Source organism: Henckelia pumila, chromosome 3, assembly GCF_033568475.1.
Source record: "Henckelia pumila isolate YLH828 chromosome 3, ASM3356847v2, whole genome shotgun sequence".
NCBI classification, from domain to species: domain Eukaryota; kingdom Viridiplantae; phylum Streptophyta; class Magnoliopsida; order Lamiales; family Gesneriaceae; genus Henckelia; species Henckelia pumila.
The window spans coordinates 27,585,771-27,604,388 of NC_133122.1; the positions used below are offsets into that span (position 1 = coordinate 27,585,771).

Below are 18,618 nucleotides of genomic sequence, written 5' to 3' on the forward strand. Positions count from 1 at the left end.
ACGGAATAAAAGAAGAAGAGATAACATATCTTTAATTTGAACAAATCTTGGAATTATTGGAGTAACCGATAAGTCCAACTTATTCTTGCCAGAAACCCAATTAAACGACAAAGGTTTCTAAGAAAACCTCCAAGCATGACAAAAATGACACGATGAGATCGATGCAAGTACATGTAAGCGATCCAAGTCCATCTTGTTGACTGTCAAAAAAAAAAAAATTAATCAACAACATAGAAAAGATAAAATTAATTCATATACATCTTTCACATATTTAATCAATCTCAAAATCCCTAACATTTTAATTTACTTCAATATTATAATCATCCCTGTTTTTGGTTAAAAATCTCACAAAGTAGTTGTTCTTTTTAATTTTTTTCTATATATAAATTGGTTTTTCTTAACTTAAACAATGTAAATTATAAAAAACATATTATTATTATTATTATAATTATTATTATTATTATGTTATTTAAAAACTTTACAGTTTATCACTAAATTTTAAATTTTTTAAAGTATTTGTTAAATATTTTTTATTTTTTAATAAAAACTTTATAACGTAATCATAATTATATTAATATTTTTCTGTAAATAAATATTTTTATATAATTAATTTTCAAATCACCACAAATAAATTATAAATTTCTATGCTATAAAATTTTAAATAATTTTTTTGCATTAATTATTATAACATTAATCATTATAGTATTAACTAATATTACATTAATATGCTTTTTTATGAACTTTTATTTGAGTATAAAAAATACATTACCCCATATTTTGTTAAATTTAAGTTTCAAACATTGGTTGCTAAATTTTATATATTTTTTTGTTTTAGATATTTGGTAAATTTTATTTATTTTTTTGTATTATTTAATAAAATTATTTATAACTTTATTACTATTATCGGTAAGTTATTATACGTAACTAATTATTTTAATAAAAAAAATATAGTTACCTAAATATTATTGATTTTAAAAAAAGTTACCTAAATAGTATTAAATAAAAAAATCATATATTATATTGTAAATATTGAATTTTAATAATGTATTTCTGTATATGCAATCATTTTTTAAAATAAAAGATTGATAACATTGTTATCATTATTTTAATTATTTTTATGCTATCAACTATTTTTTTTATCCAATTAAGTTTCAAATGATGACAACTAAACTTTTTAATTTTCATTTAATTTTCATTAAACACGGTTATTATCGAATAAATAATTTTTTAATTTAGTGGAAATAAAATGAAAAAGTTTAGTGGATGCATAAAAACTCTCGAATGTGGATACAAACATCAATTTAAGGCAATCATTTAAACATAAGGACAATTTGTTTGAACTTTAAAAAACACAATTTATTTTATATTTATACAATAAATCGAAGAGAGTATGACAAAAAATTTAATTGAACAATGAGAGACAAAAAATATTTGTAGGATAAAAATTCATCTAACATGAGAATAAATTAAGAGGCAAGCATTTAAGAGGAAGACAATTTCACTCACCTTCTTTAAATATTGACACAAGGACAAAATAGGCATGCCACAATTAAACTTTCATAATTTTAATGTTCACACAAGGACAAAGTGGACATTTGACAATTACTTAAAAACACAATTTATTTTATATTTACACAATAAATCGAAGAGTGCATGACAAAAAATTTAATTGAACAATGAAAGGCAAAAAATATTTGTAGGATAAAAATTCATCAAACATGACAATAAATTAAGAGACAAGCATTTAAGAGAAAGATAATTCCACTCACCTTCTTTAAATGTTAGCACAAGGACAAAATAAGCATGCTACAATTAAACTCTCATCATTTTAATGTTCGCACAAGGACAAAGTGGATATTTGACAATTAAACTCCCACTTTTAAAGATATATTAGATGATTTTTTTAAATTATCATATAACAATAGCCTTTCGAAAAATTCAATACAATATTGTATGCATTATTTTAAAATATCCTCGGTGTTTATTCAGCATTTGGTGGAGCTTTCAATCACTTTCAGCTTGAAAATTTCAAATTTTTTAAAGTAATTTTTATTTATTATTAAATCAAAGTAAAATTTCAAGAACATTTCTAAATTGTAATGGAGGGTAAACCCTTTTTCCTTTGAAATGACGTGATACTAAGGCTCAGTTTGGTATGGGTAATGAGAAAAATAATATATAGATAAGTAATGTAATGTAATAAAAAATAAATAAGAAAGGATAGTGAATATTTGATTTGATTTGATTGATATATTATAGTTTATTTGATTTGATTGATTAAATTTTATATAAAAATGGTAAATTACCATATTATCCTTTTAATAATAATGAAAAATATAAATAATATTATTTATAAGGGATAATATAGTAATTTCAAGTCAATAATTTGATTGATGTAAGATAAATAATTAATGATTTGATTGATGTAAAATTATAATTAATTGATGGATAAATAATATGATGAGAATAACGTGGGATTAGAATAACAATCATGGATAATTATAATTAATAGAATAACAATCATGGATATGTTAACCACAAGACACCCTTTAGCATAAAATATAAGTTATTAGTTAATTACATGTCTTTGATTCATTTGAATTTTGATTCGAGTTTTACAAATGATTAATCACAAGTTATTATATTATTCATATATATTGATTTATCTTTCATATATCATTCATCGTCTCATCCACGAGTTAGAGTTAAACGGACTGAATGAATTTGCTCATCTAATTTGAGTTAGATACACATCAATTTAGAAACATGGATTTCAAAGTTATGTAAAATGTTTATACATCTATAGATACAAATCATAGGCAAATCACCTAGTCCGACCTAAACGCCTAAACCTCGAGTACTCGAAAATGTCCTGTGGTCGACATTTGAGTAGTGATATGTTAACCGCCAGATATACGAGGAAGACGCCTCAAAAAAGGCCGGCACCTTTCCCCTAGGAGGTCGAAAAATGGACTATAGAAGGATCAAGTCTGCCGGTTTTCCGATGTGAGAAACAGCACAAGAAGTGAATGTGGGTTGAAAGGTTAAAACTGAAACTCAAAAGTATTTGTATTTGTGAATTGAAAAGAATGGCAAGAGAGAACCTATCATGTAGCATCAAGATCCACTCCAGGACCTGTATTTGCAGATGCCACGTCGCTCTTCTGCGTAGGAATCTCGAATGGATTTAACCATATAACAAACCGCTGAGACTTGATTCAATTCAGCATCCTTCTCCTGAGATAAAGTTTTTAGATAAAAAATCGTTTTTTCAAGAAAATTACAGTAAAGAAAGTGGAAAATATTAAACAATGGACTTCTAGCAATTCAAATACCAATTCAGTCAGACGGTCTTCAAAGCTCCTCGTACTTCCATAACTTGGCATAAATATTTTTCTATAAGCCACTCGCAAGCTCTTTATCTAGAAGAGAAACAGGTTGTGCGATAAGGTATCAAACACATATATATGCCGTTGTATTTAAACATAAGATGAGAACATCTTTTGATTGAGATGTGAGATGATAATTATCTTCATTTTTCAATTATACCGATCAGGCAATTAACAAAACCTGGAACAATAAGCAAAGACCCTTCTTTTCTGATGGGTGGATGTAAAAGAAATTTGCAAGGATGGAAATGACGGAGAGAATTTTGTTTTCATTTTCCTAATTGCTTTTACCCAGTGTAAGATCAAAGAGAATTAATTGTTATTATTATGGAAATACGAAGCAGCTAAGGGAGCAAAAGGAACTACATGTGAAGGAGAGTTCCATCTAATTTCAATTTGAAGAAGTATTAAAAGTCGAACGCAGGTAAAATAAGTCTACAAATACAGAGACTGAAACTTAATGGAGAAACAATTGAAGCATAATACATTCATCCAGTGCACAAGGAAAAACGACTACTTGAACCAACCTCTAGAACTGAAAACCCACGACGGCGTAGACCTTCTAGATTTAATCCACGCAGTTCAGCTCTTTCACCAGAGACCATGGTGTACCTTGGTACATCTTGAGAAACCTTCAAAATCCATGAACAAACACTGGTAAAACAGCAATTCAGAGACAAACTCAAAGGAACTAGGTGAAGCAGATGACGTGTTCACTTAAAGCTCGAGTTCTAAATGAGCCATCTTGGAATGTTCGTGCAGGTTTTGCATTTTTTAGATCAAGCAATTGAAATGTCTATTTCTTCAATCATCAAGCTTGCAGGTTAAAATCAAATACATTAATATTGCACAGAGGTGTGATGTACCCTCCACAATACATTAATATTGCAATTTTCTGTTCTCAACTAGGACCAAGTATGCAACAGAAGCGGTGTTGGCTCGACTGGCAAGTGTTACAGTCCAAACTCCAAAATATTCGTGGGGTCACAGAAAATTTTGGAATGTGATAAAATAGAAAAAGAAATTACAAATAGGATGGTTCTTCGATGACTGTAAAGATAAAAATTAAAATATCCTGGTGGAGAGGGGTGAGATGCAGATACTCTTCGACAATCAGTTTATGGTTGTGCTGAGTAGAATATGGGATTTCAATTATTGTAGTTACGTACAAAGGATTGGAGTAAGGAACATCCATGCACTGCCCAACTTTATGCCCTTTTGGTTGTTTTGAAATCGTGCGGGGCAATTCTGTGATATTGATAACTCATAAATGTGTTGGTGGGCACTGGGCAGTATGGAGTGATACACAGAGTCTTTTTCTTGTCAATTTTTTCTCAGCATAGTGGTTATCAGGTCCATATCAGATTCTTTAGTTCAAGTTGAACTCTTCAATTCATTTCCCTCTGTTCAATTTCAGAGAGCGTGTTGAGGATCAGTTTTCATTTACTACATTCAAAAGTATTCAACTTATGATAACTCTATTAGTTATTTGACTATGATTAGCTAGTGCGATTTCATCCATCATTTAATCTCTCAGTATATCTTCCAAACTAAAGAATGGTGATTAGACATTCAAAATTATGGCGAACCAAGAGTTTGAAGCCCTTTAGAAATGGGTTCTTGGACAGGGACTACATGTTCAAATCACGTAATTGCTTGCTATTATCAGTTTATCTTAAGTTACTGTTGGAATATATAACATGTGTTTAGTGTAGTCATTAGAAAACACGCTTTTATACTTTCTAATAGCTATACAAATTCTTCTGTATTGTACGCATCATTTTAGTTTTTCAAACAAATACTTTTTCCCTTTTCATCGACAATGAAGCTGGTGTGCATCTGCACAATTTTTCTTCACCTTAACAGTTACCATAATTATTCGAATTTTAACAATGAATTTAGTTGCAAAATTCTTGGTGACTCAAGCATGAACATTCTAAGATCCAATTCCCAATGTGTCAAAACTTATATGAAACATACCAAATCCCTGAGTGTCCCCAAGTCAAATAAAATAAGAGAAGATGATGCGAAAATTTTTGACAAGATTAGAGAAAGATACTCACCACAGAACCACCACCAATAAAGGAAAACGAACCAATATGACAAAACTGATGGATGACACTTGCCCCAGCTGTATGAGTATAGTCCTACAAATAAATAACTTATACCACCTTGCAATCCAATGAACAAGCTGATTCTGTCTGAAAACAATTTGACAAATGCAAAGACAATGTGGAAACAAAAAACTGACCTCCACGGTGACATGTCCAGCCAGTAGAGTATTATTTGCAAAAATATTGTTATTACCTACTTTGCAGTCATGGGCTATGTGACAAGATCCCATAATAAGATTGTTATCGCCAATCACCTGTTCATGATATCATTATGATAGTTGGTCAGGAACTAGAAGAAGGGCTCTTTCACATTTCAAATCAAAGTAAAAGGAACAAGCAAGAGTAGCAAGTATGACATACTGTTCTGTCACTTGGCCTCGAAGATCGATGGATTGATGCATGTTCTCTGATCTCATTGTTGTCCCCAATTTCAAGGAAGCACTCAGTCCCTGGCTAAGATGATCAATTAAACTACTTTAGAGACTGACGAACAATAAAAATCAACCATGAATCCTGCCCCAACAAAAATGGCATTTCAATCAGACTAGGAGCAAGAGCAGAAGATAATCTAGCACGACTAAGTCCAACATAGAAAAATCATACAGACAGCGAGTGTGTCTAGCCACAATCCACCAACCTTGTATTTCATATCTTGGCATTTAATCCCCAACACAGCATGATGTCCAATAATATTGTTACATCCAATAACTGTTCTACCGGGAAGATCATCCCCGACTATTGCACCCCTGCCACACACAGCGGCCACCAGAGTTAAAACAGAATGAAGATCATAACTAGCGGCTAGCACTCAGTTTAATGCCACAATGTCAGCTTACATCATCAAAATGCAGGCATCCCCTAGTTCTGTATGGCCAGAGACATGACTCCCGGGACATAACTTACAAGCATTCCCCAACTTCACAGAAGGGCCAACTGTACAAAAAGGGCCAATTGAAACACCCTACATTCAAACAAAGATTCAGCAAACTTAAAATGTATCGAATACAAAGTTCAAAATTGCATTTTTAAGGAGATTCTCAACTCTTTGCCAAACCCTGATATCAAAGAGATGAACTACCAGACACCCAGACAGCGAATTTCATACCTGACCCAGAACCGCTTCCGGATGAACAACCGCGGAGGGGTGTATGAAACTTGGTTTTGTTCCTATCCCATCGCAGCTCAATCCGTCTTCTTCCTTAGCATCTGCGAGCAAAAAACAACTACGTAAATTAGTGATCCACTAAACCCACAAAAAAAGCTTCGTTGTGCGCGTTGGATGGACGCAAGCGTGTAGGCGAATGTACGAAACTGGAGAGTGAAGTGCGGAAGAATTGAAGCTTGCTGACACCAAAAGAAAATGGCCTGCGAATTCTTAGGAGCGAATTCATATGGCCTCAATTTTGACCAGGTTTCCAATCGTATACGCAGGTGGAGTAATGAATCGAGCTCAATAACTTCCGATGTTTGGAATACTTCTTTACAACTACTACGCTCACAAAGAGTTCCACAATTTATAACACTAAAAAAGGAGTCGCTCACATCTCTCCAACATGTGGAACGGAATCCCTTCGAGGTCGACCTATAAAAAAAAAAAGAAGTCGGGCGTTACCCATTTTACTTTAATATAAATTATCCTATTAATTTAATTCCTTCTTCCTTAGCCCGAAAATTTATCAAGATATATCGAAAAATAACAGACACTCCAAATTCTATGGACCATAATCATCCAATAAAAAAAGAATTTACAGTATGATTCACAATAAATTGAATTGACAAATCTCATTAATATATTCTATGGGAGAAATATATTGGCTAAATTTGAGCATTCGGTCCTTTAGGAATTTTTCTTTTGGAAGGTGGTTCATGGAATTATTTTCTCCATACTGCTGCAAACTTACTTTCACGTCATGCACCGACCGATGGCCATGTCTCCTTTATGTAAGTTACATTTTGCTACTACTTCGCAATGTTTATTTAACTGTGATCATGCAACTCGGAATATTTTGAAGCATGCAATTTATTGGCGGATGTTGCTATCTCTTCAACTAGGCTCGCTCGTTTATGGACTGTGTTATGGCCATTCTGAAGTATCATTCTAAAGATGAATTTGAAATCTTTGTCATGATGTCCTGGGCAGTTTTGTCAGGTGAAGGCATTGAACATTGATTGGGTTTTTTTGTCTTCTGGATGCATTCCGCAATACCTATTTGAAGGGTGAACTCGTTTGTTATGAGGGGAGTTTGATGCGAGCTTTGATAAGGCAATTACGATTAGATGTTTATGCGAGCTTTGATACATGTAATGACAAGTTCAATGTGGGGATAGTTGTTCAGGGACAACCACGGCTTGGTTCGTGGAGCCACAGCCAGTGTTATTCGTAACTCGGGCTCGGTCAAAAGCGCAGAGTTGCGGGCCATTAGTTTGGAATGGATTTTTGTTCTTGGAGATTAGATCGCTACTTGATTCTTCTGGATTTGTCTCCATTGCATGTGTGAAGAACAACTGATAGAGTTGCACATCAAAATGCCTAAAGGAAGCTTTCAAATCATCTTGTTATTTTGAATGGTTGAATGGTTGCATACCATCTTGGTTACACAATATTGTAAAACTTGACTTTTCTCTCGATGATTAATCGAAGTTTGATGTTAAAAATAAAAAAAGGATAATTGAATTGATATAAAGAAGAGAAAGTAAAAATCTATTTATTGTAAATATTCAAGTAGATTAAATAATAAACTGAAAATAATTCGTATCATGTAATTAAAGGTGTTTTCAAAACCGGACAGGACCAGACGATTCGACCGGAAAGTGATCACAGCTCCGGAACACCCCAAAAACTATTTTAACGGTCAAATCAGTTAGAATCGATCAAAAACCGATCGGACCGTAAAACCAATTCAACTAGCTGAACCAAATTTTCAAATTTATTTTTGAATAATTAATTTTTTATTATTAAAATCTTAAATTTAATATTTTATTATATATATACATGATTATATGAATTTTTCCTTCTTTATTTAAAACTATTTTTTTAAATTTTTTAAATTTTTTGTCTATCTAGGTTTTTAAAATTTAATATATATTATTCATTATATCATATTATAGAAATGATTTTCTGATTCGATCCTTCGGTTAAAACAATCCGATTAATTAGACCATTTTTTTAAAGTACGGTACGATGATCGATTCGATTGTGAAAGTATTCATATTTAGCACCAATATATATAACCGTGAAATATATCTCATATCATGTATGTAGCTAAAGAGAGGGCGGCGACTCGGCATAACGGTCGGCATGGACACGAGTAGATGACCATTTGTGTAAATGTGTATATTTCTCAATCCAATTAATTAATTGGTTTAAAAATATTTAATTATCAACTAAATTCAAAATTGAATTTTATTATCTTATAGTTTTATATGTTTTTTCAAAAAATGATAAGGGCAGAGAAAGTTTTGATAATTTACAAAATTTGAGTATTTCATTTAACAATAAGCCCAAATTAAAGCTCACTTAGATTTCATTTTTTTTTATAACCATAGTATAAAAGCAGGATGATTAGATTTGAACTAGATAGGTCATTAGAAGTATATCAACAAACTTTAGTCTGAGGAACACTTGATTTTAGTATATATATATATATCAACAAACTTTAGTATTATATTCTTCGTAACTATTTATGTCAATTCTAATTTTGATTTTTAACATTTGTTATTTAAGTAAAAAAATATATATTATCGTAAATTAAACAGCACATTATCATTGTACAAAATTAAAATTATATAAAAGTAGGCTAAAACTTTGTTCATTTTTTTCCACGTAAACCAAACGTGGCGTGCCAAAAGAAAGATATTAATATTATACACAAGTCGTTCGAAACTAATATTCCTATATGGGGTGGCCAACGCTTTGTTCGATAAATTCAATAAAATGTATTGTAATCAGAACGATAGCACTTCCAAATTAACGATAACAATTCTTGATCTGGAAAGAAAATGACAAAAGTTTACATATTTTTCTGGAGAAGTTAAATATAAAAATGTTCATTATAATTTCATAAATAAATTTCATTCAGTTTTATTATTCTAATGTCACTTTTATTCTGAAAAAAATTATAAAAAGCTAACTAGAGCTATTTAATATTTTTTTTTATTTACTCAATGCTTAACTAAAAGTGAAATTTTATATTCATATTCATTTATAAAAACACCAATCATTTTTTTGGATGTATAAATACAAAATAATAAATCAAGAAATTCTATATTAATTTGTTTATATATGTAAAAACTATAACTTTTTTTTTATCAATGAAAAACAGAAGCATTTTAGTGGTCTCTTGGTATGCCTATCCTTCAACAACAAAACCAAAATTATAAGACAAATTAGTCATGTTATATAATCTTTTCTTTTTTTAGCCACTAAAAACAATATTATTTACCAAAATGACATTCGCTATTTTTGTTTATATTTTTTAATTTTTAGATTAGATTAGATATTTTTTTTTGAAAGATTTAGATATTAGATAATTATCACCCTTAAATTTTTGAATATCTAATCTATTATGTGAGCTTAAAAAATAATATGAACATTTATATATTACGGTGCACACGCCGGTGCAGGTTTCTATGTATCCGTCTTTTTCAAGTGCTGTTCACTACAAGTTTTATTTCTATATATTTCATTTCTTTTGTCATTTTAATCTATTTTTATAGAAAGTTCTGGGTGTACATCAACACCTTCCATAAAAAAAAAAACAAATTAAAATTGCAAAAAAAATAAAAAATAGAGGATTAACTTTAATAACTTGAAATTTAGAAATATAAAATATTACAGTTTTCACTTTCCATATATATATATATATGTTTGTAATTTATTTTTATATCCTCACTCACTCTGCTAAGTGCTAAGAAGAGAGCAAAACGAGGAATACAGTCAAAACGGCTCAAGACGACACCGTTTTCCCCGATGCCAGCTGGAGAGTTCCTCCACCCTTCGCCACCACCCCCGCCGCAGGGGTCGGCGGAGGAGGAGGCGTGGGTTTGGAACCAGATCAAAGCCGAGGCTCGTTGCGACGCCGAAGCCGAGCCAGCTCTAGCCAGCTACCTCTACTCCACCATTCTCTCTCACTCCTCCTTGGAGCGCTCCCTCTCCTTTCACTTGGGAAACAAGCTTTGCTGCTCCACTCTGCTTTCCACTCTTCTCTATGATCTGTTCCTCGATATCTTCTCCAACGACGCCACCCTCCGCTCCGCCACCGTCGCCGACCTACGCGCCGCCCGTTTCCGTGACCCCGCTTGCGTTTCTTTTTCTCACTGCCTTCTTAATTATAAGGGATTCCTCGCTTGCCAGGTATCATTTATTATTATTATTTTTCTTATATATATATATATATATATAGAGTTGTGATTTTGGCAGTCCAAGAACTAAGCTTCCTTCTTGAAATTTTTGCAAGGGATTATGAACTTGGAGCTTTTGAAATCTTTGTTAACTCAATTTTTATTTGATTGTTCGTATTATGTGTATTTTAATTGTTGATACTGAGAGTTGACAACTCCAAGAAAATTTTGGTAGCTGCTATAACATAAAAGTTTCCATTATCCAGGAAAGATTTTGATAGTTTGATCATTCACTAGTTTTTTGTTTTCATTTTAGAATTTGGTATTGGTAATGGATTATGCTCTCGTCATTTGTCCATTTGGTGGACATCATTCTCCATATATCAGGCTTAAACATTTTAGTCTGTAAATATATGAACATCTCTAGGGCGTCGGGCTGAATATTAGCAAATTTTTAAGCCTCGAGTTTGAGTTCAAATTTCAGGCTCGAGCTGCCGAGTTCAACTCGAAAAACTTTTGATCATGGTCGTGATTGGTTAGAAATAGATATTTCGGATTTGTTTTGCATCAGTAAGTGTATATGATTAAATGTGTGTCCACTTGAAACTTGTTGAAAAGAATGTTGATCCCATCAATTGATGATAATATCTGTGATAAGCTGCTACCTTTATACTTCAAGTCACTTCATTCCCTTTGTATCTGCAATGTGCTACTTAAAAATGACCACATATTTCACCACATATCTTAGTCGCAAGGCCACTTTTTCTTATCGCTAAATTCACATTATCCATGTTTTGTTGGTTAAATGGATAGATGACTCGATTGTTTACCTAACTATTTGTCGTTGGTCGGATGACTGCTTGCAAAACCGAAGACATAGTGAACAACCAGGAAAACTAATATTTTGGGAGGTCTAGCTTAGGTAGGGGTTATTAGGAGTTTATGTCACTTGTCATGGATACGTCTTTGCACATTACATAAAATGGTATTGTTTTGGGTTTTGATTCGAGAGATCAACATTTGCAGGATAAACGAAGTAAATCAGATTTCAAGTTTTGATGCTGGGGAAATAAAGATTGTCTTATGTTTTTAATCAGTTTATTATTCCGGAACTCAAATTACGTTGGCATTTTTCTGTTTGAAAAATTGAATCTTTTACTTGCTGCATGCGTCTATTCCTATTTTTACTGCCCCTGTCCTATTGGTGTCTCGTTTCCTGCTAAATGTTAGAAATGAAGTCATCATATTTACACTTTCAGGCTCACCGAGTGGCTCACAAGCTCTGGACCCAATCCCGAAAGCCTTTGGCCCTCGCACTTCAATCTCGTGTCTCGGACGTTTTTGCAGTTGATATACACCCAGCTGCCAAAATCGGAAAAGGCATCCTTTTTGATCATGCAACTGGAGTAGTAGTCGGGGAGACTGCTGTGATTGGAAACAACGTATCCATTCTTCACCATGTGACGCTAGGTGGAACTGGAAATTTCGGTGGAGACAGGCATCCCAAGATTGGTGATGGGGTTCTGATTGGTGCGGGGGCAACAATATTGGGTAATGTGAAAATCGGGGAGGGGGCCAAGATTGGTGCGGGATCAATGGTTTTGAGAGACGTCCCTCCAAGAACGACAGCAGTGGGAAATCCGGCGAGACTGGTGGGAGGGAAAGAGCAGCCGACAAAGCACGAGGAGACGCCTGGGGAGTCTATGGATCATACATCGTTTATATCCGAATGGTCGGATTATAGTATATGATTTCGATATTACGTTATCATCAATGTACTAATATCACGTGATTTTCATGAAGCACTCCTGTTTTGGTCTTGAATTTATGGTTATAATAAAAATATATAGTTGATGATGGAGATGATGCAAGTTTAATCTTTTACAGTATTTTTAAAAGCTTGTTATAATTGAGTTTCGAACTTAATATCTGATCTTAAATTTGGGTTATCAGTTTTAAATGAGCTTCAAGTCATTGGTCACGAAAAATAACTTAATTTTCGTTCTCCTGAGTTTGTGATAAAAAAATAAATAAAAAAATAATGTCTTCTTTTTTTTTTTTATCTAAAAATCCACGTGGCAGCATATGTGATAAAAGAAATTAATATATTGTTTGTCTACCTCTAATTGATGTATCATGTATGTCATATATAATTTGGAATAAAAATATATCAAACTAAAATTAGAAATAGTTTTTCTTTTAAAATATATGAAACAATGTGCGTTTAGTGAAAAGTTTGGGTTTTCGTGTCTTTTATTTGTCACTTCTTCCAAAACGATCCTTCTCTGTTTGGTTTGTTGAATTCGTCCTTAAACTTTCATCTTCTTATGATCAGTGTAATGAGATTCAAAATGTAAGGGGATTCAATAAAATTGAAGGCATTCAAAGAGTTAATTGTGATTCAATTTCTAAGTGCAAATATAAGTTATGATTAAGTTTTCGTGTCAAAAAAACTTAATTTTAACTCTTTGATCTGAACTTAAAAATCCAAAAATATAGTACACATACCTAATTTAAGTTGATTGACACTCAGTTTTAGTCACTTGGCACCTAAAATACATACATTTGTACCATATTTCAACAAAATGTGCCTTATTGCGCTCTCTCTCTCTCTATTAGTTTTCATGTCACTTCGAATTTATTCAAGAATATACTTGTGTTGAGTTGTGCATAAACACCACAACAAACGTGATTTATGACGACAAATAAATATCGGTCTCCAAATAAATATTATGTAGAACGATATTTAAAACAATAATATCATAAAATTTTACTATTTTATTGCGATATTTTGTATTTAATGTATCGTGAGATTTTGATAAATTAAATTTTTGTATTGATTTTTTTGTGTTGTAAGATTTGATTTACAAATTTCGTTGTATCTGTAGCATCGTTCTAAAAAATAATGATTTTTTTTATGAATTGGATTGTGTCAAAAATTTATATCGTAGAATCTAACACTTGAGATAGTTTGTGTGATATATAAGAAAAACCACGACTTACCCAAAAGTTGTTAAATTGCGACATTTAATTTGCTGGCGTCGTAAGTTTAAAAGTTAAAAAGAAAGTTTGGGCGCTTTCATCCAAATTTCAGGTTTGGAATTTCGGGGGAAACATAAGCCCTCTCCACGATCTGCCACCCCGTGAGCTGATCGAAATCCCCTGAGGTAAGCACTTTTAATTCATCGGACAGACTCAAACTGGTTTTTACTTCGATTCTATTTCGGGATTTGATGGGAATTTTGCAGTATTTGTGTTTGTGTTGGATATCAATTTGAAAGATTTGGTTTTTGAAATCAAGGATTAGTATTTTTTTTTCTTCCTGGTGGTGGACTTTCGCTATCTCAGAGTATTTTGGGTCGCACTTGTTGCTACCTTAGGTGTTTGAGTGAAATGCACGTGGATTTCTGTTCGAGTGCTTGGAAAATCATTCACAAATGGGAATTATTTGCTTAAAAATACTTACTATTTTCTGTGGTTATTGTTTGTTTCATCAGCTGAGCTTAAAATCCCGGGTTTTGTCCAATATACAATCAAATATAGGTACTGAGAAGTTCTTCCTAAAACCTCTTCCAAACACTAGCATAGAGTTGTAGACCTCTGGCTTCAATGTCTGATTTTACTATAATTGCTGTGCCTGATTGTAAGGCTTGAACATCAAAGAACAATGCTATGAGCATACTTCAATATCAAGTTTATTGAACCATTGCGACAAATTTCAGCTTATGGTTTTGTTTCCCTTTGTTTCTATTTCCTTCCGAGCTAGTCAAACTTTAGTTTAATCTATAAATGTATGTTTATTGAAGAAAATCATCATAAACTTCTTTCTACGATGATGCACGGTACCTCTAAAATAGACACTTATAGGTATGTACCGATGCCAGATATTTATTGAACATGGATACTAGATGGACATAAGTTGGATAAATATATTGATGATATCCGATATGGTTAAGGGTTTTATCTTCAATGTGCTGAATATCATAAAACATTTTTTCAGTTCAGTTATTATTGATATTTTTTTTGTTTTAAACAATTGTATAAAAATTAGAATGGTTTTATCTTGGCTGAGCTGAATATATCCATAACACATTTTTTAATCCAGTTATTATCGATTTTTTTATTTTATTTTAAACAATAAATGTGGTTTATATAAAAAATAGAAGTTCCTAATTGATATATTTAAATATTTCACTTGGATTCATTAATAATATGAATCAAATGTGTCTAATATATTTATTTATTTATATAAATTATGCATTATGTGTGTGCTTTAACATATACAAAGTATGCTCCTGTATATCCTTTTTAGAATACTAGAAAGATCTCTGCACCAATAGAAGAGAATGAAAGCTTTGAATTTTGGAAAGTCAACATCTTTTCCCACACATCAGCTTGATAACCATTATGTAGACTCGTTTGACGACAGCTTTGTTTGGATATTTTGTGTCGATGATTCAATGTTAACAAACTGTGTTGTTTACTTATGCTCATACTGTAAGTTCGTATGGCCGATCAATCACCCGATCATATGGACTCAACATCTTCGGAGGAAGAGTCGCTGAGAACCAAGATTCGTCCTTTTGGAGGGAAGTAAGTGATGTCAATACATTTATTTTAGAACTTTATTCATAGTGATTAATTATTTTTATATTTATTAACAGGTTTCTTCCGTATAGCCATAAGATCTCTGCCTACATCACCAAGAAATTTGCAGAGTTGCAATGTTTGCAGGGACATAGTTGGAAGTATGTTGACAAGGAGACAAGGGACCTCTATTGGAAGTCGTTCAAGGTAAGAAAACTTATGGATATCGTTTGAATTGTATAATCTAACAATTTTAAGCCACTTAAATTTTTAACAATTCGAATTGTAGGAAAAATATTATTGGGATACACTACTGGACGCGGACGTTAAGAAAACTTGGAATGCACTCGTTGCAGATCTATACAAGAAAACATTGTGTAATTGGCGCAAGAAGCCTCAACCTCCACAAGGGGTAGATCCCGATGTGTGGGAACACTGGCAGACTGTTTGGAGCACACCTGAATGGAAGCAAAAATCAGTGTGTGGCAAACGGAACAGGTGTAGTGAGCCAGCTGGTCTAGGTACTGGTCTTTCTAAGCACATCGGTGGATCTCGCTCATATGTGGAGCATGCAATGCAACTGGTAAGTTAAACTTTAATTTCACTACACCAATAATTAATTAAATTAGTGTTTGCACAAACAACCTTGTTGTAGAGGGCAGATTTGGAACATAAGGGCATGTGCTGGGAGCTTTTCAAGAAAACACATGAGAAGAAGGATGGAACATTTGTTGATGCTAGATCGCAAGCCATAAATGTGAGTTTATATAATTTAATAATATCCTTATTATTTTAATTAGATTAACATAAAAGGTATAATGGTTTTACTTGGTTTATTGTAGGAGAAGATGAATGCGAAATTTGTTGAGGCTTCACAATTGACCAATGAGGATGGGCTGCCACAGATCCCAACTGGTGAGGCCATCGATAATATGTATATGGAGGTGGTTGGTGGGGTGACAAAGAAGCGGTTATATGGCATCGGTTCTCAGGCATATGTTACTTTCCCGGAGGCTATGTCAGGTCATGCCGGTCGGGCTGCAAGCAGAAGCTCATCTACTGCTATTGCTGATGCCACCGCTCGTGCTGATACAGCCGTTGCTCATGCTGCTGTTGCCACTGCCGAGGCTGCTCTTGCAACCGCGGAGGTTGCTGTTGTCAATGCAAGATGTGAGGCACTGACAAAGGATAACGAAGCACTGCACCAGGAGCTCGATGTTCTACGACAGCAGGTTAGACTTTTGATGAGGAATGCACTTTTCCAGCCTCCCTTTTCTCCTTCTACGCCGATTGATGATAACATGACCCTACCCCCTTCACCATAGTGGTTGTTTATCGGTGATGTTGAAACACTATTATTTTGGATATACTTTCGTTGGATTTGTACAAGTTTGTTGATTTTGAACTAGTTTGCTGGATATGATATAGTGTTGACAAAACATGACATGAGCTTTTGTAAATGGTTATGGTTGTTGAATGGTGATTTGAATGAACTTTTCAGATTATTGTATTCTATTGTGATTTGAATGACTGATAAGTGAAGTCGTGTTCGTTAGAAAAATGGTTTAGCGACCATGAAATCTGAGACGATCGACTTCCGTCGTTAATTGCAAATATTTTCCGTTTAAACATTGCAAAACTATTGTTAAATGTTTTCGTATCTATTTGGACTCGTGCAGGCACAGGAGAAGGCGATTCGTTTCACCGGAGATGAGGCGCAGGCAACAACTACGAGGGCAGATATCACCAGAATGCAGTCGGAGCAGACTGCTTTTGCGCTACAGGTTGCCAAAGAAAAAACTGGAGTTATTGAAACAAGGTGTGCATGCCATGATCTGGAAACCCGAATTTCGCGGTTGGAGGAAATGGTGGGTTCCTTGGTGTCTGCGCTTCGACATAGGAAGGTCGGGAAGTCCTCACAGAAGAAGAAACGCAAGAGATACATTGAGGAGACTTGTACTCATGAACGCACCGACGAAGGAGTTGGCAGCAGCGGCAACGATGAAATTGATAGAGGGAACGAGACAGAGGCGCCTGTTTACACTCAATTTTGAGCGTAACATTGTGGATGAGGAACTACGTACATCTATTTATTATATTGTGGTTTTAATTGGGAAGTGCATTGTATTAATGAAAATTTTATTATGATTTATTAAATTAGATTTTTAAAGTTTATTAAATAATTTTATGATGATTTATTTCAATAATTATACTAAAAATATAAAATAACATTTAATAAAAAATTTGGAAATATATCATTAAACAAATATTTTAAAAAAAATTGTAAAAAATCCGCACTGTGCAACGGATTTATAAAAAAAGGTTGTAAATAGTACAATATTGCTAATTTTTATTATACATATGGACAGTGTTGATCGGTTTTACGTGTTTTAAAAATATTATTTTATTTATCAGATATTAGTTGATTTAAAAAATATTAGACTTTTCATTGGTTGCATCTAGTGATCTAATCGAGCCGAGCCGAGTAACACACTACTCGAATTTGAGTTCGATTCATATTTAACTACTCGAGCTCGATCGAGTAGTAAATTTCGTGCTCGAGCTCGAAAATTATATATATATATGAATAAAAGATATATTAATAAATAAATAAATATTATATTATATTATATTATATATATTTATATTATATTATATATATTTATGTGTTATCGAGTAGTTCGCGAGCTACTCGAACACAAATATTTAAAGCTCGATTTCGAGCTCAATGGTTGCTCGAGCTACTCGAGTTCGAGCTTTGACCGAGCTACTCGCGATTCGGCTCGTTTACACCCCTAGTTGCATCATATAAGAGATTCATCTATAAAAAATGTGAGAAATTATCGTTTTTGTTTTTGTAATTTAAAATTAAAATGATTTTTAATGGAAAATCATCTTTAAAAAAATTTATTTCAAAATATTAGTTGATTAAAAAAAAAGGTGATATATAATGTGTATATGTATTTCTTTGTACTGATTGTCAAGAGCTTGTTATAATTGTGTTTTAACTCGTAAACATTTAATGATACCAATGGTAGAGAGCGGTTTGGATACCACCAAATGCGACGGTTTTTAAAAAACCGTCGCAACCGCCTCTTTTTTTTTTTTCAGCGATAGTTCTTTCTTAGGAAAAATAAAAAATTATACATAAAATTCCAAACTTGTTTAATGTAGGGGATGGAGAAAGG

At 32.8% G+C, this 18,618-nt stretch overlaps 3 protein-coding genes across 5 annotated transcripts; 2 read left to right on the plus strand and 1 right to left on the minus strand.

Annotated features, from left to right (window-relative positions):
* Positions 1–2,732: 2,732 nt before the first annotated feature.
* LOC140891385 (probable acyl-[acyl-carrier-protein]--UDP-N-acetylglucosamine O-acyltransferase, mitochondrial) lies at positions 2,733–7,039 on the minus strand. 2 transcript variants are annotated; one of them, XM_073299847.1, is made up of 11 exons: positions 6,816–7,039; positions 6,609–6,709; positions 6,340–6,464; positions 6,141–6,249; positions 5,864–5,956; positions 5,641–5,757; positions 5,453–5,536; positions 3,917–4,021; positions 3,336–3,422; positions 3,105–3,237; positions 2,733–2,990 (listed from the first exon to the last, which is right to left on the minus strand). In XM_073299847.1, exons 1-10 carry the CDS (start codon positions 6,892–6,894, stop codon positions 3,118–3,120), a joined length of 1,020 nt encoding a protein of 339 aa, XP_073155948.1. In that variant the 5' UTR covers positions 6,895–7,039; the 3' UTR covers positions 2,733–2,990; positions 3,105–3,117. The 2 variants fall into 2 exon arrangements, with proteins under 2 accessions (XP_073155948.1, XP_073155947.1); XM_073299846.1 differs by having other exon boundaries at positions 2,733–3,237.
* Positions 7,040–10,408: 3,369 nt separating this feature from the next.
* Positions 10,409–12,700, plus strand: LOC140891082 (serine acetyltransferase 5). Its single transcript, XM_073299346.1, has 2 exons — positions 10,409–10,856; positions 12,103–12,700. The coding sequence occupies exons 1-2, from the start codon at positions 10,473–10,475 to the stop codon at positions 12,592–12,594; spliced, it is 876 nt and encodes a 291-aa protein (XP_073155447.1). The 5' UTR covers positions 10,409–10,472; the 3' UTR covers positions 12,595–12,700.
* Positions 12,701–13,873: 1,173 nt separating this feature from the next.
* Positions 13,874–17,570, plus strand: LOC140891151 (uncharacterized). Of its 2 annotated transcripts, none has more exons than XM_073299483.1 (7): positions 13,874–14,010; positions 15,346–15,436; positions 15,508–15,637; positions 15,720–16,013; positions 16,086–16,187; positions 16,273–16,662; positions 17,110–17,570. In XM_073299483.1, the coding sequence occupies exons 2-7, from the start codon at positions 15,351–15,353 to the stop codon at positions 17,482–17,484; spliced, it is 1,377 nt and encodes a 458-aa protein (XP_073155584.1). In that variant the 5' UTR covers positions 13,874–14,010; positions 15,346–15,350; the 3' UTR covers positions 17,485–17,570. The 2 variants fall into 2 exon arrangements, with proteins under 2 accessions (XP_073155584.1, XP_073155585.1); XM_073299484.1 differs by having other exon boundaries at positions 13,916–14,009; positions 15,295–15,436.
* The last annotated feature ends 1,048 nt before the right edge of the window (positions 17,571–18,618 follow it).

What these genes read in the sequence shown, in the direction of transcription:
- LOC140891151 (XM_073299483.1), top strand. Translation starts at nt 15,351, where the DNA reads ATGGCCGATCAATCACCCGATCATATGGACTCAACATCTTCGGAGGAA. An exon ending in ATTCGTCCTTTTGGAGGGAA is followed by an intron (nt 15,437 to 15,507) that starts GTAAGTGATGTC and finishes ATTTATTAACAG; the next exon opens with GTTTCTTCCGTATAGCCATA. An exon ending in TCTATTGGAAGTCGTTCAAG is followed by an intron (nt 15,638 to 15,719) that starts GTAAGAAAACTT and finishes TTCGAATTGTAG; the next exon opens with GAAAAATATTATTGGGATAC.
- LOC140891385 (XM_073299847.1), bottom strand. Translation starts at nt 6,894, where the DNA reads ATGAATTCGCTCCTAAGAATTCGCAGGCCATTTTCTTTTGGTGTCAGC. An exon ending in GATGCCTGCATTTTGATGAT is followed by an intron (nt 6,250 to 6,339) that starts GTAAGCTGACAT and finishes TGTGTGTGGCAG; the next exon opens with GGGTGCAATAGTCGGGGATG. An exon ending in CGAGGCCAAGTGACAGAACA is followed by an intron (nt 5,758 to 5,863) that starts GTATGTCATACT and finishes TATCATGAACAG; the next exon opens with GTGATTGGCGATAACAATCT.
- LOC140891082 (XM_073299346.1), top strand. Translation starts at nt 10,473, where the DNA reads ATGCCAGCTGGAGAGTTCCTCCACCCTTCGCCACCACCCCCGCCGCAG. An exon ending in AGGGATTCCTCGCTTGCCAG is followed by an intron (nt 10,857 to 12,102) that starts GTATCATTTATT and finishes TTACACTTTCAG; the next exon opens with GCTCACCGAGTGGCTCACAA.